This window comes from Nelumbo nucifera, chromosome 7, assembly GCF_055504915.1.
Source record: "Nelumbo nucifera cultivar China Antique chromosome 7, China Antique-T2T, whole genome shotgun sequence".
Taxonomy (NCBI): domain Eukaryota; kingdom Viridiplantae; phylum Streptophyta; class Magnoliopsida; order Proteales; family Nelumbonaceae; genus Nelumbo; species Nelumbo nucifera.
In genome coordinates, this window is record NC_142655.1 from 56,247,376 (window position 1) to 56,268,258 (window position 20,883).

The 20,883-nt window shown below is 39.9% G+C and overlaps 1 protein-coding gene across 1 annotated transcript in view; it reads right to left on the minus strand.

Moving 5' to 3' along the window:
• CYP97B3 (cytochrome P450, family 97, subfamily B, polypeptide 3) overlaps positions 1-20,883 on the minus strand; it is a 107,674-nt gene that overhangs the window by 2,933 nt on the left and 83,858 nt on the right. The window contains exon 12 of the mRNA XM_010262321.3: positions 3,532-3,593. Coding sequence (XP_010260623.1) covers positions 3,532-3,593 — 62 coding nt within the window. The remainder of the gene's footprint in view (positions 1-3,531; positions 3,594-20,883) is intronic.

The following is a 20,883-nucleotide window of genomic DNA, read 5'->3' on the forward strand; positions in this document are numbered from 1 at the left end:
GTTGATTGAACCCTAACAAATAAGAAAATAATAAAAAAATCAGTATAAGAACCCACATAATGAATAATTTAGTGTAATAATGTCTATTTCATTATTATAATCCTAAATTGAATCCGACTATAGGTTTATCATATCTATCAAGGCATCCAAATTGAGTCAGCTTTGCCAGATTTCTTATCAAATTAAATTAAGATAGGGGTACATTCACTTATCTTGCTCTGGAGATAGATATCAAAGAAGAGCCCGTCAGTGCTAAATGTTTAGATACCACAACATGATGGACCACAAAAGATATATTTGTCAAAATCTTCATGTCGGCATCATTATCAGTGCTCATTTTCTTTAACTTATAGAGTAGTCAAGAATAGTAAATGGACCAGGTGCTATTTACATCAAGTTCATCTGATCAAGTCGGTTTTAGAAAAAAGGAACTTTGTAGATCACCAAAGATTGAGCTGATATTTCCTCTCTTTCTACATGCACATAAACTGGAGTAACTTGCACTCATGTTTGGAATAGTTCAATATTGTTAATCATATATCATCTATCATAGTTTTATTTAGTTAATAAAGTATATTCTGTATCAAAGAATCGTTGGAGGGGGATGAGATGCCTAATCCAAAGTAATATTTTTGAGCAAGTAGCATTATTCATCATTTTCAAACCTCAGCACGAATTATACATCCTTTAATGTTCAATTTATGTTGCATTTTTCTCTCCTCCCATCAACTTCCATGGTTGCAATTCTACGCTACTGAAAAACAGCTTATATAATCCTTTCTTGTAAGAATTTTGGGGGTGTGACCTGAAGATATCCCTAGATCTGTGGAGATGCAAGTGCATGTTCGTTGGTTCAGAGTCTGAATTGCTTCGGAAGCTGAAGCAACGCTATGGAGAAATCCCTATGAGTTTCAGGAAGATGATGACGTGTCATTTTGGCTCCCAGGTGGAAGCAGAAGAAGAGAGGGAGGGAGTGAAGCCCGAGGAAAGGGAAGTGGAACCGAATCTGAGCATCGAAAATCTTCAAAGGAAGACAACTTTTTTCAAAACGATTGTAAGGAAGATGAAAGGACAGGGTTACCTTTAAATGGGTGGGGCAGGTTTGGATCATCGGGTTACCGGATTAGGCCGAATGGGTCGGTTGAGCCAAAGGAGAGTGGGTCGGGTTTCACAGGATAATCCTAGCGAGTCTTCGTCTAAAACTTTTGGTTTCAAAGTTACTAGCTCTGACAGTTCGAGTTTGATGCAAAGGAAGACAGGAGATGCTGAAAGTTTAAGAGATCGAGCCAAAGGCTCGTGGAACCCTTTGTCTTCACAAGATGAGGCTTACAGGGGCTCAGAGCAAGCAAACTCAGGGGACACTCTCTCAGGTTCAGTAGTCGCGCCTCCATCAGCTACCCCTGTTCAGGGCTGTCCCTTGAAGATTTCTTACCGCCCAGAAGAAATATTGAAGAAAACTCAAGCCCGCAGCAAAGAGGAACATAAAAGTAGGGTGAAATTTTGGTTCAAGAGAAGGAAGGGCGATAAGAGAAAGCTTCCTGGGCTTAAAAGAGTGGACTAACAAGAAGAAGATTTTCAAACAAGGCCAGAGAAAAAAAAAAAAAAAAGATTTGGCTGATAGCTAAGTATGACGAAAATGGTAGGAAGAGGATCATAGGTGGAAAAGGAAAGATTTCTGACGACTACCCATGTTTGCCTGTGACTTGTGATGCCGGGCAGCTTCCTCAGGTTAATAAGGAGATTGACGGGATTTGTGGTTTCTCAAAGCCCAAAGCTGCAGCTGAATTGACCCTAGGGGATAGATATGAATCAGAAAAAACAGATTGACGGGATTTGTGGTTTTTCCTTTCCCTGTGGAATCAGAGAGGTGGAAAGGGGAGGAAGAAACAATTTGGAAAAGAGATGTTAGGGCTGAGGTAGAGCTGGAGAATGAAGGTTTACCTGAAGATTTACCTGAAGAACAAGGTGAAAACCTTGTAGAGGATAAATTACCCTACAAGGAGGTTAAGGATGGAAGGGTGGGCATCGATTTGGGTAGAGGGAGCAATTTCTAGGAGGAGGAACAGATTTTCGAAATGACCAATAAGAAGCCACGTAATGGGAGAAACCATAACATCGTACATGTGACAGATTTTTTCAAGGCTAAAACTCGGCCTAGCAGGGACAGGACCGACAAAAAAAAATACTAATGGGTATACAAGAGGAATAGAATAAGAGGTAATGGGACATCTGGTACAGTTCATAGGGAGGTAACAAAGTAGATTGGTCTCCCTTCAGACGAAGGAACAGCAGGATAGTGAGATAAGCAGGGTCGAGCCTGATTCTGGTGAGAACAGGTTGCCGCAAAGTAATGTCATTATTGATGGAGAGTCAGATGTTGTAGCTCTCCAGAGACTAGTGGAGAGAGAAGTTGCGACCGGGAGAACAAAAGAAGAAAAACAAGGAGGAGAAGCTTCAAAGATTGGGGAAAGAAATAGAGAGAGGGAGAGAGAGAGAGAGAGCAGAGAAGATTCAAAAGGATTAAGAAGTCAAGGAATTAGCACAAAATGAGAAGGTGAATATCAAAAAATTGGTGGAGAGAGAGGTAGAGATTAGAAAGTCTCTAGGTTTAGTTTTTTGGGGAGGAGAAGGCTTCACGAAAATAGCTTTTGAAAAGTTTGAAAAAAAGAAAATAGAAGGGAAAAAGAAAAAGGAAGAGTATTTAGAAAAAGTCAAAGGGTGGGATGAGGAATGGGGAGAAGAGGGTCTGGACGAGATTGAGTGATCTTGGGACTGGTGGAAGACAGGGAGACGGAGAGGAAGATGTGGTTCCTTAGCCAGATTGCAAGGGGTATGAGAGAAGGAAGGAGGGAGGAGAATGGGTGGAGCATTGGATATTTGATAGCAGGATTGGGCAATCTGATCAAGCCTCCAAAGCTGATCCCATTGAGAATTTCTGGAATTTCCTGATTTTTAGCCTTGTAATGCAGAATCCCTTTTCACTTTTAAGCTTTGAGAATGTATTTGGTATGTCATCTAGATAACCAAGGGTGATAGGATGTAATCTTTTTTTTTTTAATGAAAATTTTGCTTGATTCTTCAAAACAAAAATCCTTCTTGTAGTTATGTTCCATGTTTTATTCTTCTATGATTAAATATTCAGATTTAAACCTGAACGTTCCTTGCTTCTTATAGAGTTCATGTTGATTAATATCAGATTTCAACGAAACTACTAAACAACACAAGTAGATGCTTATAATTTAAGAAAAACCCCAAGTATAAAACATGAAAAAAAAATTCAGAGTTATTAATCAGAATAACTTCAGCCCTATGGCCTTTCCTCTCCTTAATGGTCTAATAGAAAAAAGCCAAATGTCATGATAATTTGCCCTTCTTTTGACAATATCCTCATCTTAATGGTCCACTAGAAATGGAAACACAGTTGATAGATTTTAGATCTTCATTTAGTGAAACTAACATTAAAATAAGTGCAAGAAAACTAGAATCAAAGCAACAACAAATCTTGTGAGGGAAACAACTAGTTCTACTCACAGAAACAAATAAATCAGTCCCAGCAGGAATTGGATATCCCTCTTTGTCACCTTTGTATCCCCCTGAAAGATTGATTCAAATATAATCAACAAATATACAAAGAGATTGAGGCATCATGTAAACAAGATGTGAATCACATCATTAAAGAATGATTTGACAAAGTTTAGAAGTTCAATTATAGTGAAATATTGTTGAATTGGGAATTTGGCAATCTTCAGGGATTCCTTTACTCACCAAAAGATCCCTACATACTGAAAACACATGAGATGCAAAGAGTACACAACCCCAAAACTTAAATTGGGGCACTCTAGGCAACCCAAAAATCTTTCACATCCCTAAAGGTCTCTCATGAAGGACTAAAGTCACCTTAATAATGAGAAAAACTGCATATTTGTAGACCTATGGAATCAAATTCCTTGTTAAGCAAGAAAAGCTTAAAGATAGCCCTGTCACTAGAAACAACAGAAAAAAAACATTCTAACAGCAATATAATAAGAAGGAAACATCAAGAAATAATGAAGAGGAGGGATCATAAGCTGGTCAATCATTTTCTCTACACTCCCTCTTTTCTTTCTTCCTCCTCTCTTCTTCTCTTCTCTTCTCTTCATCTCTGTTTTTCCTCTTCTTTTCTGATTTCTCCTTGCTAGACAGGTCTGAACCTCATCGGTTTCAGACAACTGTTTGAGACTAGAGTGTTAAAGTCCTTTTACCTATTTCTTTCTTTTATGTTTAGAAAGCCATTTTACCTATCCTTTTACCTGAAATATTATGGCTGAAATCACTCCTTGCAGAATTGGGAATTGAGTTTGAAAGACCCTTGATGCTGTATTGTGATAACCAGGTGGCCACTAACATTGCTCACAACCCAATACAGCATGATAGAACCAAACACGTTAAAGTTGACAGACATTTCATCTGAGAGAAAGTTGCCTCTCAAGAAGTATGCCTTCCTTATGTTACCACTAATATGCAACTTGCTGATGTCTTCACCAAGGCAGTCAACAAAATCAAGCTTGAAACAGATTTAAGCAAGTTGGGAATGATAAATCTCTTTTCCCAACTTGAGGGGGTGTGTAGAGAAAATGATTGACCAGCTTGTGGTCCCTCCTCTTCATTATTTCTTGATCTTTCCTTCTTATTATATTGCTGTTAGAATCTTTTTTCTGCTGTTTCTAGTGACAGGTATTCTTGTCATTGTACCTCTTTTATTATAAGACTAATATAAAGAGCACCTGGGGCAGTAGACTAGATACATAAGTCTGCACCCCTTTTCTCTCTATTCTTTCTTCCTCCTGTCTTCTTCTCTTCTCTTCTCTTCATCTCTGTTTTTCCCTCTTCTTTTCTGATTTCTCCTTGCTAGACAGGTCTGAACCTCATCGGTTTTAGACAACTGTGTGAGACTAGAGCGTTCAAGTCCTTTTACCTGTTCTTTCTTTTATGTTTAGATCTGTCCTAACTTTTAAAGTAGATTGGATATTGAATTTATTAGTTATGTTTCGAATGCAGCTACAGTAACCCGAACCAGGAGAGAAGGAAGAAGATGAAGAAGAAGAAAAGAGAAAGAGAGAACAGGAGGGTTTAGTCAAAACTGATTGATTCACTATTCATTCGACCCCCTAATGTTTATTAGGTTCTAATAACCTTTACAAAGACTAAACTGCCCTTACTTAAGTGTGGGCAAAGTATCTCTAATAAAACTGCCACATAAGCAAGGTACTTAACAAACATGAGATGACTAAACTACCCCTATTCGGCTCACTTTAACACTCCCCCTCAAGCTGGAGAATATATGTCATATAATCCCAACTTGCTACATAGATAGTTCACTTTCCCTGAGCTTAGAGCTTTTGTAAACAAATCTGCCCATTGATCATTCGAGCCCACATGTTCTGTGTTTCTCTCTCCAGCAAGGACCTTCTCCCTCACAAAGTGGCAATCAACCTCTATGTGCTTTGTTCTCTCATGAAATACAGGATTGGATGAGATATGGAGTGCAGCTTGGTTGTCACAATACAGTCTCATAGGTTTATCCATGTGAAACCCAATTTCTTGTAGAAGATTCCTCAACCACACTAACTCATAGGTAGTATGTGCCATGGCCCTATACTCAGCTTCAACACTACTTCTGGCACAACTGTCTGCTTTTTACTCTTCCATGTCACAAGATTTCCTCCAAGGAATGTGCAATAGCCTGTAGTAGATCTTCTATCATTCACTGAGCCTGCCCAGTCTGCATCTGTATACCCCACTACTTCAAGTTTTCCTCCTGGTTTATACAATAGTCCACGGCCTGGAGCTCCTTTCAGATACCTTACAATTCTAAGAACTGCATCCCAGTGAGGTATACAAGGGTTTTGCATGAATTGGCTCACCACACTGACTGCAAAGGATATGTCAGGTCTCGTGATAGTCAAATAGTTCAACTTCCCCACTAGTCGTCTATACCTTCCAGGATCTTCAAATACTTCTGTATCACTGCTCAACTTAACATTTGGTTCCATAGGGGTCTCTGCCGGTTTTGCACCTAACAGTCCTGTTTCTTCCAATAGATCAAGAACATATTTTTTTTGGCACAGATTTACACCTTGTTTTGACCTGGTAACTTCTATTCCCAAGAAATACTTTAATGTTCCAAGATCTTTTGTTTGGAAATGATTTTGCAGAAATATCTTTAATTTGCCAATCCCCAATTTATCACTCCAGTAATGACAATATCATTCACATAGGCCACTAATAGGATCTTCCCAGCTTCTGAGTCATAGCTAAACACTAAGTGGTTAACCTGGCATTGCTACATTCCAAAACTCTTCACCACTTCACTGAACTTCCTGAACCAAGCACGCGGCGATTGTTTCAACCCATAAATTGCCTTCTTCAATCAGCATACCTTACCATCCTCCCCCTGAGCAACAAACCCAGGTGGTTGCTCCATATATACCTCCTCCACAAGATCACCATGGAGGAAGGCATTCTTTATATCAAGCTGAAACAGAGGCCAATCATACATAACTGCCAGGGAAATTAGTACACGAACAGAACCAATCATAGCCACCGGAGAGAATGTCTCTATGTAGTCCACTCCATACAACAGTGAGTAACCTTTAGCAATAAGTCTGGCCTTCAGACGCTCCACACTACCATCTGGCAAGTATTTCACAGTATACACCCATTTACAGCCCACAAGATGCTTACCAGGTGGGAGAGTAGTAAGTTCCCACGTTTGAGTATGTTGAAGAGCAGAAAGTTCCTCCTCCATTGCCCGCCGCCACCCAGGTGAACTAAGAGCTTCTTGAACATTGTTAGGTATGGAAATAGAGGACAAAAGTGAAACAAACTGGCGATGTGAGGTAGAAAGACGAGATAATGAAACAAAATTGGAAATGGGATGGAGGGTAGAACTGTGTTTATCTTTCCATAAGGCAATGGGTAGGTCAAGGTCTGAAGGTTCAACAATAGGAGCCATGAGAGGATCCGCAGATGAGGTAGAAGCTGGAGGAGGGGCCGGTGTCGTTCGACGTGTATACACTTGCCGGATTGGTGGTGATCTGCACTAGATGAGGTGATGAGTCTACTCCAACAACAGCATCTGGAACTGGATCACTGACATGAAGAGGAAAAGGAAGTACGGGTGGAGAGGAAGGTGCTTCAAGACCTGAGAAGAAGGGGACAGACTCAAAAAAGGTGACATCAGGGCAGACATAGCACTTCCGGGTAATGGGATTATAACACTTGTACCCTTTTTGAGTCCGTGAGTAGCCAAGGAAGACACATTTAATTGAGCGTGCATCTAGCTTGTCTATTCCAGGACTCGGATTGTGGACAAAGCACACACAACCAAAGACACGAGGAGTTAATGGGAATGGGAATGGAAATAAAGTGGGAAACAAGATAGAGAAGGGGGACTGACCATGAAGGATGAAAGAGGGCATCCGATTAATGAGAAAACATGCAGTGAGTACAGCATCACTCCAAAACCGTTTAGGAACATTCATGTGATGAAGAATAGACCGAGCAGTTTCAAGAAGTTGACGGTTCTTCCGTTCAGCTACCCCATTTTGTTGAGGGGTGAATGCACATGAGGTCTGATGAATAATTCCATGTTATTCTAAATACTGTTGAAATGAAGTAAGAAAGTATTCACGACCATTATCTGAACGGAGAATTTTGATTGGAACACCAAATTGTGTGCGTATTTCAGCATGAAATTTTTGAAAAATGGAAAACAATTCACTTCTTTCTTTCATTAAGTAAATCCATGTCATTCTTGAACAATCATCAATAAAGGAGACAAAAAACTTGTACCCATTATAAGACTCTATTTTGATTGGACCCCAAACATCTGAATGAACCAAAGAAAAAGGACTCAACATACGACTCTCAACTCTTAGACTGAAGGACACACAACAATGTTTCCCAAACTGATATGACTCACATTGCAAAACTGACAAATGACTCAATGACGGGACCAAAATCTTGAGAGCCTTGAGAGATGGATGTCCCAGTCGGCAATGCCATTGTAGAGGAGTAAGTGAAGTCTGAAGAGCAATTGAAGATCCACCACCGTCAAGATAATACAATCCACCGGCTTCATGCCCCTCACCAATCTTCTTCCCCGTCTTGAGATCCTGAAAAACACAAGTGGAAGGAAAGAAGGTAACAAAACAGTTAAGAGCTTTGGTTATTTTACTAACAGACATAAGATTGAATGGAAACTTAAGTACATATAAAACAAATGATAAGGGCACAGAAGCCATGTCAACATTACCAACACCACAAATGGGAGATGATGACCCATTGGCAAGTGTAACGGTTTGTGATGTGGAGGTTTCAGAAAGAGAAGAGAACACACCTGGAGTCCCAGTCATATGATCTGAGGCTCCAGAGTCAATAATCCAGGGAGGGGTTATAGATGACATGCAAGCAATACCTGATTGGGCAAGTGTGGCAGTGGTATGCTGTGAAGTAGTTTGAAGGAGCCGTTCATACTCATCACGTGGTACACTCACCATCTCCCTCCCAGAAGTAGATGTAGATGTGGGAGGAGTTCGGCCTGCCTGTTTACTGTCACTGATATCAACCTCACCTGCTACAGCATGATTAGCCCATTTAGAGGGAGGGCCATGTAGGTCATTACAAAAATTCACTGTGTCCTTCCCTACCACAATGAGTACACTTCCTTGTAGAGTTATTCTTCCCTTTGCCACGGCCTCCCCCTGAGTCACGACCACCCCGACCAATCATGGAACTGCCACGGCCTCCTCGGGGAGCATGACCTCCCCCTCTTGTACTATGTCCACCTCCTCTAACTATCACAAGTGATGATCTATCAGACTGTGTGGAGTTCTCTGTCTATCCCAAAGAAATTCTACGAAGCCTTGAGAATACTTCCTCAAGTGTAGGAAGAGAAGAGCCCCATAATATTTGGGCTCTAACTGGTTCATACTCCGACTTCGGCCCCACTAAAAATCTTGTAACATCTAGCTGTTCCCTTTGCTGTTGCTGAACTTTAATATTTGGAGTGAGGGGATGATAGACATTGAGTTCATTCCTTATATTCTTCATGTAGGTATAGTACTCTTCTAGTGTTTTGGTTCCTTGTTGTAAATCAAAGTACTCCTGATAAAGTTGATATACTCTTGTTGTGTTATTTTGTCCAGAATATAACTTCTTAGCATGCTCCCATATATCCTTAGTCGTATCAAAGAACATGAAGTTGGCACTAATTTTGGGCTCCATACTATTCCACAGCCAAGTCATGATTTGAGCATCTTCTTGTTCCCAATCATCAAACCCTGGAGAGTCAGCCGGTGGCTTCTCATCTTTTACATGCTTCACTTTCCTCTTTGCCTTGAGAAAAACTTCCACAGATTTAGCCCATGGAACGTAGTTTTCCCCATTCAGTTTAATTGAGGACATTTGAACCCCTAGGTAGTCGGGGGAAATCACCACACTAGGTTTCTGATCATTGTACCCATCTCCTATTGCTGCCATTGTACTCTTTCATAGTTGCCTCTAACCTGACTTCTCAGCTACAAGCTGACTGATGTTATTCACAGTTTGATATTTCAGCACCTATTGCAGCCCCTAAACACAACAGTGAGAGCCCACGCCTTGTTCTTATTCACACTACTGCTGTCTTCACAAACCCATGAACCACATAAGCATCAATTTAGCACTCACTAATCACATGTAGGCCCTCTTACAACCACTCAATAGAAGTTGTGCACTACAAGCTCCATAACACAGTCAAATCTGCTACACCCAGTTCAGACTTGTTTAACACATTTAAGAGGGCATTACACAACCACAAAGAACTCGGCTAGGTCATTGCATTACACCTTACACCACTCGGCCACCTGCAGCAGCCCTAACCCACTCAACCACTTATAGCAGCCCCTACACCATTCGGCTACTGTACACAGCCCGTTCTAGGGCAACAATGAACCTAGTTCTCTAGGTTCTAATCAGTACTAACTGATTCTTGAAGGGTTTCTACCCAGAAATACCAACAACACAAAAGGACTAGATAACCAACCTTCCTTTGAGAGTATCAACCAACCATTCATTGCTGAAATCACTTTCCTTGATGAAGAAGACTGTGCGTAGCAGAGAGAAACGAGCTATGATGTCTCAGACCTAGGGCAAACCAGTTCTCTCCATTAACTAACCAGAAACGAAGAAGAAGGTGTCACGAACACAGCTGAGATGCTTTACAAACTGAAGCAAGTCAGGAACCTCGCTCTAATACCATGTTTCGAACGCAGCTACAGTAACCTGAACCAGGAGAGAAGGAAGAAGAAGATGAAGAAGAAGAAAAGAGAAAGAGAGAACAGGAGGGTTTAGTCAAAACTGATTGATTCACTATTCATTCGACCCCCTAATGTTTATTAGGTTCTAATAACCTTTACAAAGACTAAACTTCCCTTAAGTGTGGGCAGAGTATCTCTAATAAAACTGCCACATAAGCAAGGTACTTAACAAACATGAGATGACTAAACTACCCCTATTCGGCTCACTTTAACAAGTTAAAACTCTAGTATGTTTCAACCAAGTATGAGAGAGAATACAATATTTTCTTCCCATCGGTTTTCCTTGTATTGCTCTCCTTTTCTCTCTTCTTGAGAAACACAACCTGAACCATATTATAAGTCAGAATGCTTGAAGACTGCAATCACATCTAGAGAAGGTTCAGCATCAACTTCGGCTTCTCTCTCTCACACACACAATCAGATTGGTTTCTCTTTAAATACCAAATCTTCAAGTGAGTCTCTCTTCTCTTTTTCTGATTGAGGTTACAATGGGTGACTATGTTGCTTTGTTGGTGATAGTTATGCCCTCTATTTAACATTTCAAAGAGGGATACCAGTTCTGTATGTGAGAGCAGTGCTGATGGCATGTCAAGTGAATTATAGTAGGTTTTTGTTGGTCATAGAGTGATGAATTTATTGCAAGGTGTGCTAGTTTCAGATTTCTGCTGGTTGAATGGTGTGTGTGAAACATGGCAAGTGAGATGCTGAAGTAGAGTGCTGTTTTGTGATTTATCTCTCTTTATGCTGTCTAGTACCTTCACTAGGCCTATAATAAATTCCAGATTGTAATGTCACCCATGCACAAGCAAGCAATATTTTTCTAGTACCTTCACTAGGCTTCATCTAGAACCAGATTGTTTTCACAGTTGTGTTTCAGCAGTTCGAACCAGTAGAGAATAAAGGAAAAGAAGAAGAATCTCATAGGATTAGATGAGATGTGAATTGCAGCTTGATTATCACAATGCAATCTCATAGGTCTGTCCATTGAGAATTCAATTTCTTGTAGGAGATTTTTCAGCCATACTAATTCACATGTAGCGTGTGCCATGGCTCTGTATTCGGCTTCAGCACTACTCCTTGCCACAACAGTTTGCTTCTTACTCTTCCATGTCACCATATTTCCCCCAAGAAATGTGTAGTAACCTGTAGTAGATCTCCTATCCAACACTGAGCCTGCCCAATCTGCATCTGTATACCCAACTACCTCAAGTCTTCCTCCTAATTTGTACAACAACCCACAGTCTAGAGTTCTCTTCAGGTACCTTACAATTCTAAGAACTGCATCCTAGTGAGGTATACATAAATTGTCTCACCACACTAATAGCAAAGGAGATGTCTGGTCTTGTGATGGTCAGATAGTTCAGCTTCTCCACTAACTGTCTATATCTTCCAGGATCATCAAATATTTCACCTGTATCACTGCTCAACTTAGCATTTGGTTCCATGGGAGTTTCAGCCAATTTTGCACCTAAAAACCTTGTTTCATCTAGCGGATCAAGGACATATTTTCTTTGACACAGGTTTACACCTTGTTTTGACCTGACAACTTCTATACTTAAGAAATACTTCAACTTCCCAAGGTCTTTTAGTTGAAAACAGCCCTCTTGTAGTCTAGAACAGCTTGAGATTAGATACAAAACCAGAAAAAAGAACAAGAGAAGCTTAAGAAGTTGAGAGAGGAAGAGAGCTGGCGGCAATGAGAGAGTTAGAGAAGAGAGGTTCGAACTTAACCTCCCTCTAACACTCTAACACTTTATTAAGTTAATCTTTGAAATATTACAGAGAGGCCCTTGAGTGGGCAAGAAATTACAAAAAACAGAACATTACAGAGTATGGGCCCAGAATAAGGCCCATTACAGAGGGAAACATAAACATAACATGAAATGACAGTCTATGGGCCATTCGGCCCATCTCCTCTACACTCCCCCTCAAGCTGAGCATAGATGTTAATCATGCCCAGTTTGCCAGTGTCGTGTTGAAGCCTTGCCTTGGAAAGACCCTTGGTGAGGAAATCTGCCAATTGTCCTTCCGAAGTAATGAATGGAAGACACACTTCACCGAAAGAGACTCTTTCTTGAATAAAGTGTCTATCAACCTCAATATGTTTGGTTCTATCATGTTGTACTGGGTTGTGAGCAATGTTGATGGCAGCCTGATTATCACAGTACAACATCATGGGTTTGTCATGATCAATCCCAAGTTCTTCCATTAAGGACCTTAGCCACAACAATTCCAAGACTCCATGTGCCATGGCTCTATACTCTGCTTCTGCGGAGGATCGAGCCACAACTGACTGTTTCTTACTCCTCCAAGAGACAACATTACCAGCCACCAAACTGCAATACCCTGAAGTAGATCTTCTATCATCAATATTTCCAGCCCAATCAGCATCAGTATAGGCTTCAAGTTTCAGATGACCATGCTTGGTAAATAGAATTCCTTTTCCTGGTGAGCCTTTTAGATAGCACAAAATCCGTTCTGCTGCTGCCATATGAGTATCTCTAGGAGCATGCATGAACTGGCTAATACAACTGTCAGCATACGCAATATCTGGCCTAGTCATGCACAGGTACAGAAGCTTCCCAAGAAGTCTCTGAAAGACCCCTTTGTCTTCCAACAATGTTCCATCCGAAGCTGAAAGTTTGTGACTCATATCAATGGGAGTTGCAACTGGTCTAGCACCCATTTTTCCAGTTTCAGACAACAAATCAAGGACATATTTCCTTCTAGGAAATAAGAATCCCATCCTTGGATCTAGCAACTTCTATGACAAGGAAGTATCTAAACTCCCCCAGATCCTTAATCTCAAATTCTGTACGGAGGAAAGAATTAAGGGCCCGAATGCCTGAGACATCATCAACAGTCACTATAATGTCATCAACATACACAATGAGATACACTACTAGAGATCCACTTTTCTTCACAAAGAGAGTATGATCTGACTGTGTCTAAACATAGCCGAATTTAACAAGTGCAGCTCTAAATCTCTCAAACCAGGCTCTAGGAGATTGTTTGAGACCATAAAGTGATTTCTTCAATTTGCACACCTTTCCTTGCATATATTTCCCATACATTCCTGGAGGGAGACACATGTAGACCTCCTCATGTAAGTCACCATTTAGAAATGCATTCTTTACATCTAACTGATAATTTGAGGCCAATCAAAGTGAGCTGCTAGAGATAAAAGAACCCTCACAGATGTCATCTTGGCAACAGGGGCAAAGGTCTCCAAGTAGTCAATCCCATATGTCTGTGTGTAGCCTTTTGCAACAAGTCTGGCCTTGTACCTCTCAATAGTCCCATCAGCCTTGTATTTAATGGTAAAGACCCATTTGCAACCAACTGGATCCTTCCCTTCAGGCAAATCCACCACCTCCCAAGTATCATTCTTGTGTAGAGCATCCATTTCAGACTTCATGGCATCTCTCCATTCTGGAATCCCAAGAGCTTCTGACACAGACCTAGGAATGGAGTTAGAAGCAACTGAAGAGAGGTAAGCAAAGTATGAAGGAGAAAGTAGATCATAGGAAAGGTGTTTGAAAATGCAGTGTGCAGTGCACTTCCGCTTTCCTTTCCTAACAGCAATGGGGACATCAAGATCTGGGAATGATGGTTCCAAAGGGGCTGAAACAGTACCTGTTATCTCATCTGTGATTGGGAGTGTATGAGCCTCATCTGTTGTAAGGGAAACAACTTGCTCATTCCTGGATCTTTGCCTTTGATACACCTTGGGATTATGGGTAGGACAAGGAGGTAAAGAAATAAGAGCACTAGGGCAAGATGAATGAAGTGGTTGATCCTCCTTTGATTCATTTTGTGAGGATACAGGCTTGTCAAGTGACTCAACTGGGACGGGAAGAGGAAGAGCAAATACTTGTGACAAACTCTCCCCCTGTTGACAATGTCCTTCCTAAGAGGAACCATAAAAAGGAGAAAGTTCATCAAAGGTAACATCCATAGAGACATGTCGAGTGCCATTCTTTGGATCAAAACAACAATAACCCTTTTGTGTGGGGGAATAACCAAGGAAGATGCACTTGTGGGCTTTTGGTTCAAACTTATGCCTCTGGACACTTGGAATGTGAACATAACAAGTACAGCCAAACACACGAAGAGGAATAAGAAAAAGATCCTTGTCTGGATGAAGAAGACTCAAGGGGGATTTAAACCCTAAAACCCTGGATGGCATACGGTTTATAAGATAGATAGCAGTAAGAACAGCATCACCCCAAAATCACGTAGGAACATGTGAGGCAAACAAAAGACTTCTTGCAACTTCAACAATATGTATATTTTTCCTTTTAGCAACTCCATTTTGTTCAAGGGTTCTAACAGAAGAGCTTTGATGAATAACCCCCATGTTAGAGAGATATAAGGATAAACTCTTCTCAAAGTACTCTTTTGCATTGTTAGATCTGAAAACCTTAATTCTGATATCAAATTGGGTTAAAACAAGCTCATGAAATTGCCTCACAAGTCTTGGGACTTCATCACAGGATTTCATTAGGTATATCCAAGTGAATCTAGAAAAGTCATCAATAAATAGGATGAAATATCTGTAGCCCCCCATAGAAGATAAATGGTAAGGCCCCCACACATCAGAGTGCACAATATGAAAAGGAAAAGAAGATCTTTTATTTCTTACAGGGTAATTGTTTCTACAATGCTTTGACAACTGACATGACTTGGTCAAGCTACTTACAGATAATAAATTGGTATTCAATTTAGGTACATGAAGAGTGGAAGATAAGAGTAAGGAGTCTATAGGCTTGACAGTTCCCTTGCCAGAAATAGGGGCAAGAGAACCATCAGCTAAGGTGATTTTGTCACGACTAGGAAGCAAATTATATGAAACAAACAAAGTGGAAAGGTTGGTCATGTGATCAGAAGCACCCGAGTCTATGATCCAAAGGGTCTTGGGATTACCTGAGGTGGATGCATGGTTAGCAGAAGCTCTTATACCTGAGTGAGCAAATGCGGTGGTGGTTGAACTTCCAGAAGGGTTGGATGATGAAGTTACACCTTCAAGCTGGCTGATCATCTTTCCAAACTTCTCATATTCAGCTTTCATGGCTGCCAATTGTGTATTGGCAGACTCAACCTCTGTATCTGTACTTGTGGTTGCATGTGCACTTCTTGTCTTTCTACTATCATTCTTCTTCTGGAATCGGATAGGGACAAGACTGGGATGCAATTTCCAGCACTTGTCCTTGGTGTGTTTCGGCTTCTTGCAATATTCACACACCACCTCCTTCTTTCCTGTGCCACTGGGAGCTCCTATAACCCCTTTGGGTTTAATTCCCATATTTGCAAAATGATCATTGATGCTGACTCCTTGAACCTGCACTTGCCTTCTACTCTCTTTACAACTGACCAAGCATATGCTTGAGACAATGAAACATCTTCCTTGGACAAAATGTTCTGCTTTGTGATGTCATATTCAGAATTCAGCCATGTCAGGAACTCAAAGATCCTATTCCTTTCAACTAATTTCCTGTATGTTTCAGCATCATTAGGGGTATCCCATGTCACAGCCTCTATCAAATCAATCTCTTGCCATAGAGATTTCAGGGTTGAGAAGTATGCTGCAAGTGACTTCTCCCCCTGCCTTAGATTCTTCACATCACTCCTCAGTTTGTAGGCTCTAGCAACATTCAACTTCTGGGAGTAAGTTTCTGCAACACTATCCCAGATTTCCTTAGCCGAGTTCATCCAAAAATAGTGCTGACTAATCTGTGGCTGCATTGAATTCACAAGCCACCCAATCACTGTGTAGTTTTCTTGCATCCATCTCTCATAAGATGGATCATCCTCTAGAGGAGCTTTCTTACTCCCAGAAATAAAACCCCATTTCCCTCTGCTACAAATATGGATTTTCACTGATTGCGACCATGCCAAGTAGTTGGTCCCATCAAGTTTAACTGTAGTTACAGCCAACATAGAATCGGCTGGGGTTCCCAAAGTCTGTCCATATTCAGCAACATTCTTGCTTTCAAGGTTCAAAAAATCCATCATGCAAAGGCTCCAATTAGGATTTTAATAAGTTTTCCAAGGTACTGGGGTTCTTGATGAACTTAGTTTGAGCTGAATCGGCAACAACAACCAGCTCACAGAATCAGTTCAGTCTTGATAACTGTGACAGTCCAGCTTAGTGGCAGCTCTTTCTAGAGTAAGAAATACTATTTCAGCCTTCAAGGGACAACCAACAGACCCCCAAACACAAAGTATTCCAGGTCCCCAACAACCGTTGTCCCAAAGAGAGAGAAAAAGTCCACAGTCCATAAGAGACTTTTTGTCAAACACTCTGTGTGCAGTAGTTAACAGCCTACTGTTAACTAGAGAAACCACTTCAATAGTGTTCCATATAGGTCCAAGAAAAAGGCTGGGCTGAAATTGAGACTAGTACCACTTAGTCCAAATCAGTTTCAGCAGCTTGGCAGTCCAATAACAGCCGAACTGCTCTCCAAAATAACCCAGAAATTTCTGAGTTGAATCAGTCCAGCAACAGTAAGGCAGAATGGAGGAGGTTTTGAATGCTTTAACAGCCCTCCCAAGCAACAAAAATAACCTAGAAAAAACTGAGAAAACTTACAGTAAGAGAATCTTTGATTTGAACATCAAACCAGGCCGAACACCTTGCTTTCTGAGATAACTTCGACACCCTTTTTCTCTGATTTCAAATCAGGATGAACACCTTGCTCTCTGATTCTTCCTGGTCACCGAACCATTCTCCAAGTGTGTAGAGACTTGGGCACCCTCCAATGACCTCCAAGAACCAGGCGAATGACTTTAAGCTTTCAGCCCTAGAACCTCCTCATGCAGTTGGCTGAACTAGAACCACACGAGGGTCACGCCAAGCTCTGGCCTGCTCTAATACCAAGTTGAAAACAGCCCTCTTGTAGTCTAGAACAACTTGAGATTAGATACAAAACCAGAAAAAGAACAAGAGAAGCTTAAGAAGTTGAGAGAGGAAGAGAGTTGGCGACAATGAAAGAGTTAGAGAAGAGAGGTTCGAACTTAACCTCCCTCTAACACTCTAAACACTTTATTAAGTTAATCTTTGAAATATTACAAAAAACAGAACGTTATAGAGTATGGGCCCAGAATAAGGCCCATTACAGAGGGAAACATAAACATAACATGAAATGACAGTCTATGGGCCATTCGGCCCATCTCTACAATTTTGTTTGCAAATGGTCTTGCAAAAAGGGCTTTAGTTTGTCAATCCCCAATCTGTCATTGCCAAGGTTTAAAATGTCGATGTCGATGGAAATGTTGCTCACCCAAATAAAGGGCGTATGTCGAAATATCGGAAATGTCGAATGGAAACATTGTAAAATGTATAGACATTGGGGAAATATTGTGAGATATATGGAAATATGCACTAATATTTTGTGAAATGATAAAAGAAACATAATTACACCTTTCTAGATTATTATCATATTCCAAACCATCATAGAAAGCCAAGAAACTAATATTAAGAACAAAGTGATGAACAACAAAGATGTCCTATAGATTTTAACCATTTAATATTTTAACATTTTATTAGTATGAAATAAGATCACATGCATGCATCTATTTTGGTTCTAATAAATAATTAGAATAAAATCATATAAACCTTTAAATATTTGTATTATTATAAAATATTTTTTTATGCATTTTATTTTCTTCTAATAATAAATTAGTTTAATCTTTTTTTTTCTGATTATTTTATCTTTAGTATTAACCTTCCTATTATTTATTCATTTTTATTGGCTTTTATAATGAGAATCTGCAATATTACCATATAAACCATTTAATATTTTTATTATTATAAAAATTTTATTTATGCATTTTATTTTATTCTAATAGGTAATTGATTTAATATTTTTTTTTATTTTTGTTTTCTAATGAATATTGTATATTTTATCTCAAATATTAATTTTCTTATTATTTATTCATTTTAGTGGCTTTTATAGTGAGGGTCTACATAATAAGTTCTCATTTTATAAAGATTCTATTTATAAGTTTTCATTTATAAGTTTTCAATGTAATAAGAGTGAAATAAAGATTACGATAGACCTCTATTGTAATAAGAGGTCTATAAATGAATATTGTAACAAGAGTGAAATAAAGATTCTATTTATAAGTTTTCATTTATGACTTATGAGGTCTATAATATTACAATAGACCCTCTTGCATTGTAACATGCTTATATAGGTGCTTTAAAGATTCCATTTCAGGGCATGCTATTGCGATGGTCTATAGGCTTCCATAGACCATCATGGACTATAGCAAGTCTTTAAAGTTTAAACAAACTTAAGAGTTAAGGCTCAAGGTTTCAATTTCATTTGAACGAACTTCAGCCTCCTCAATGAGCAGTGAGCAACAGGGTTATTGCATATCAGTGAGCAACAAACCAGCACTCAATGAAGCCCTTCAAGAAAAAAATAGAAGAAGACGAAGAGCATTCTCTTCCTTCTCGACCTTGAGTTCACACCTTCCTCTGCCCTCTCTCTCTCTCTCTTCTTTTTTCCTAGGTTTTTCATGGTTATTCATCATGAGAGAGAAATAGGGTTATTGCATATCTGAATCAAGATGAGAGCAATTTCTTCAAAGTTTCATAAGCTGAACATCCTACTTCCAAGAAAAAGGTATTTCAATGCATGACCACTCTTGTGCTTGGTTAGATCTTGAAGTTGTAGTGCTCCAGCTCCAAGTACACAAGCTAAAATGTAAAACCCTCTCCTTTTTTTATCAAAAAACCCTCTTCTTTTTCCCACTTTAATGTCTCTTTTTGTTTGACATGAGATGTTTGTAGTTCAAATCAAGGTTCAAAATATCGATATGCCCGATGCGCCAGTATGGGCATATCGGGCGAATCAATACCCCACTGTAGGGGCATATTGGTGGGGTGCCGGAACGATATATATCGGCCAATACGAGCCGATACGTGTTGATACTTTGAACCTTGGTTCAAATATATGCTAAGTTGTCGACATATACTTGGAAATATTCTGAAGTATTATATACTTCTTTGTCTTTTGGAACGATATGGTCGATATTTACTGAAATGGTTGAAACGTCGACTGATATATTGTATTTCTTTAATTCATGTATAGTTTATGTCACTGGGTCTCGACACCGACATATGTCGGACGGCATTTTCGACATTTCGTGACATTTTAAACCATGGTCATTGCCTGTTATGACAATATCATCCACATAGACTACTAATAAAATCTTTTTGGCTTCAGAATCATGGTTGAACACTGAGTGGTCAACATGACATTGTTTCATTCCAAAATTTTTCACCACTTCACTAAACTTCCCAAACCAAGCACGAGGAGATTGTTTCAACCCATAAGTTGCCTTTTTCAGTCTACACACCTTACCATCCTCCCCCTGAGCAACAAACCCAGGTGGTTGCTCCATATATACCCCTCCTCCATAAGGTCACCATGGAGGAAGGCATTTTTAATGTCAAGTTGGAACAGGGGCCAATGCCAAGGAAATTAAGACACGGAAGGAACCAATCTTTGCCACAGGAGAGAAGGGTAGTGAGCTCCCACGTGTGAGTATGTTGAAGAGTAGAGAGTTCCTCCTCCATTGCTTGATGCCACCCGGGTGAAGTAAGGGCCTCCTAAACATCCTTGGGTATAGATATAGAGGGCAACAAAGAAACAAACTAGCGATGGGAAACGGAAAGATGAGAGACAAAAACAAAATTGGAAATGGGATGTAGGGTACAACTACGTTTACCTTTCCATAAAGTAATGGAAAGATCAAGTTCTGAAGGTTCTAGGACAAGAGCAACAACAGGATCTGTAGATGAGGTAGAAGCCGGAGGAGGTGAAGGTTCAGTCCCAACGGAAACAACTGGAATGGGATCACTAACTAGAAGAGGAAGAAGATGCAATGGTGGAGATGACAGTACTTCAGGTCCCGAGAAGAATGGTACGGAGTCAAAGAAGGTAACATCAGGACAGATATAGGACTTCCGAGTGATGGGATTGTAACACATACCTTTTCTAGGTCCAAGAGTAGCCAAGAAAGATACACTTAATAGAGTGTGCATCCAGCTTGTCTAAACTAGGTCTCAGATTGTGAACAAAACACACACAGCCAAAGACCCGAGGTGCTAATGGAAAGGGAGACAAGGTGGGAAACAAAATAGAAAAGGGAGACTAACCATGAAGGACGAAGGAAGGCATCCGATTAATAAGGAAACAAGCAATAAACACAGCGTCACTCCAAAATCGTTTAGGAACATTCATATGATGAAGAATAGACCTACCAATTTCAAGGAGATGACGGTTCATTCATTTAGACACCCCATTTTGTTCCAAATACTGTTGAAAGGAAGGAAGTATTCACGACCATTATCTGAACGAAGAACTTTTATTAGACACCAAATTGCATATGTATTTCAGCATGGAATTTTTGAAAAAATGGAAAGTAATTCACTCATTTCTTTCATTAAATAAATCCATGTCATCCTTAAACAATCATCAATAAAAATGACAAAATACTTGTAACCATTATAAGATTCTATTTTGATTGG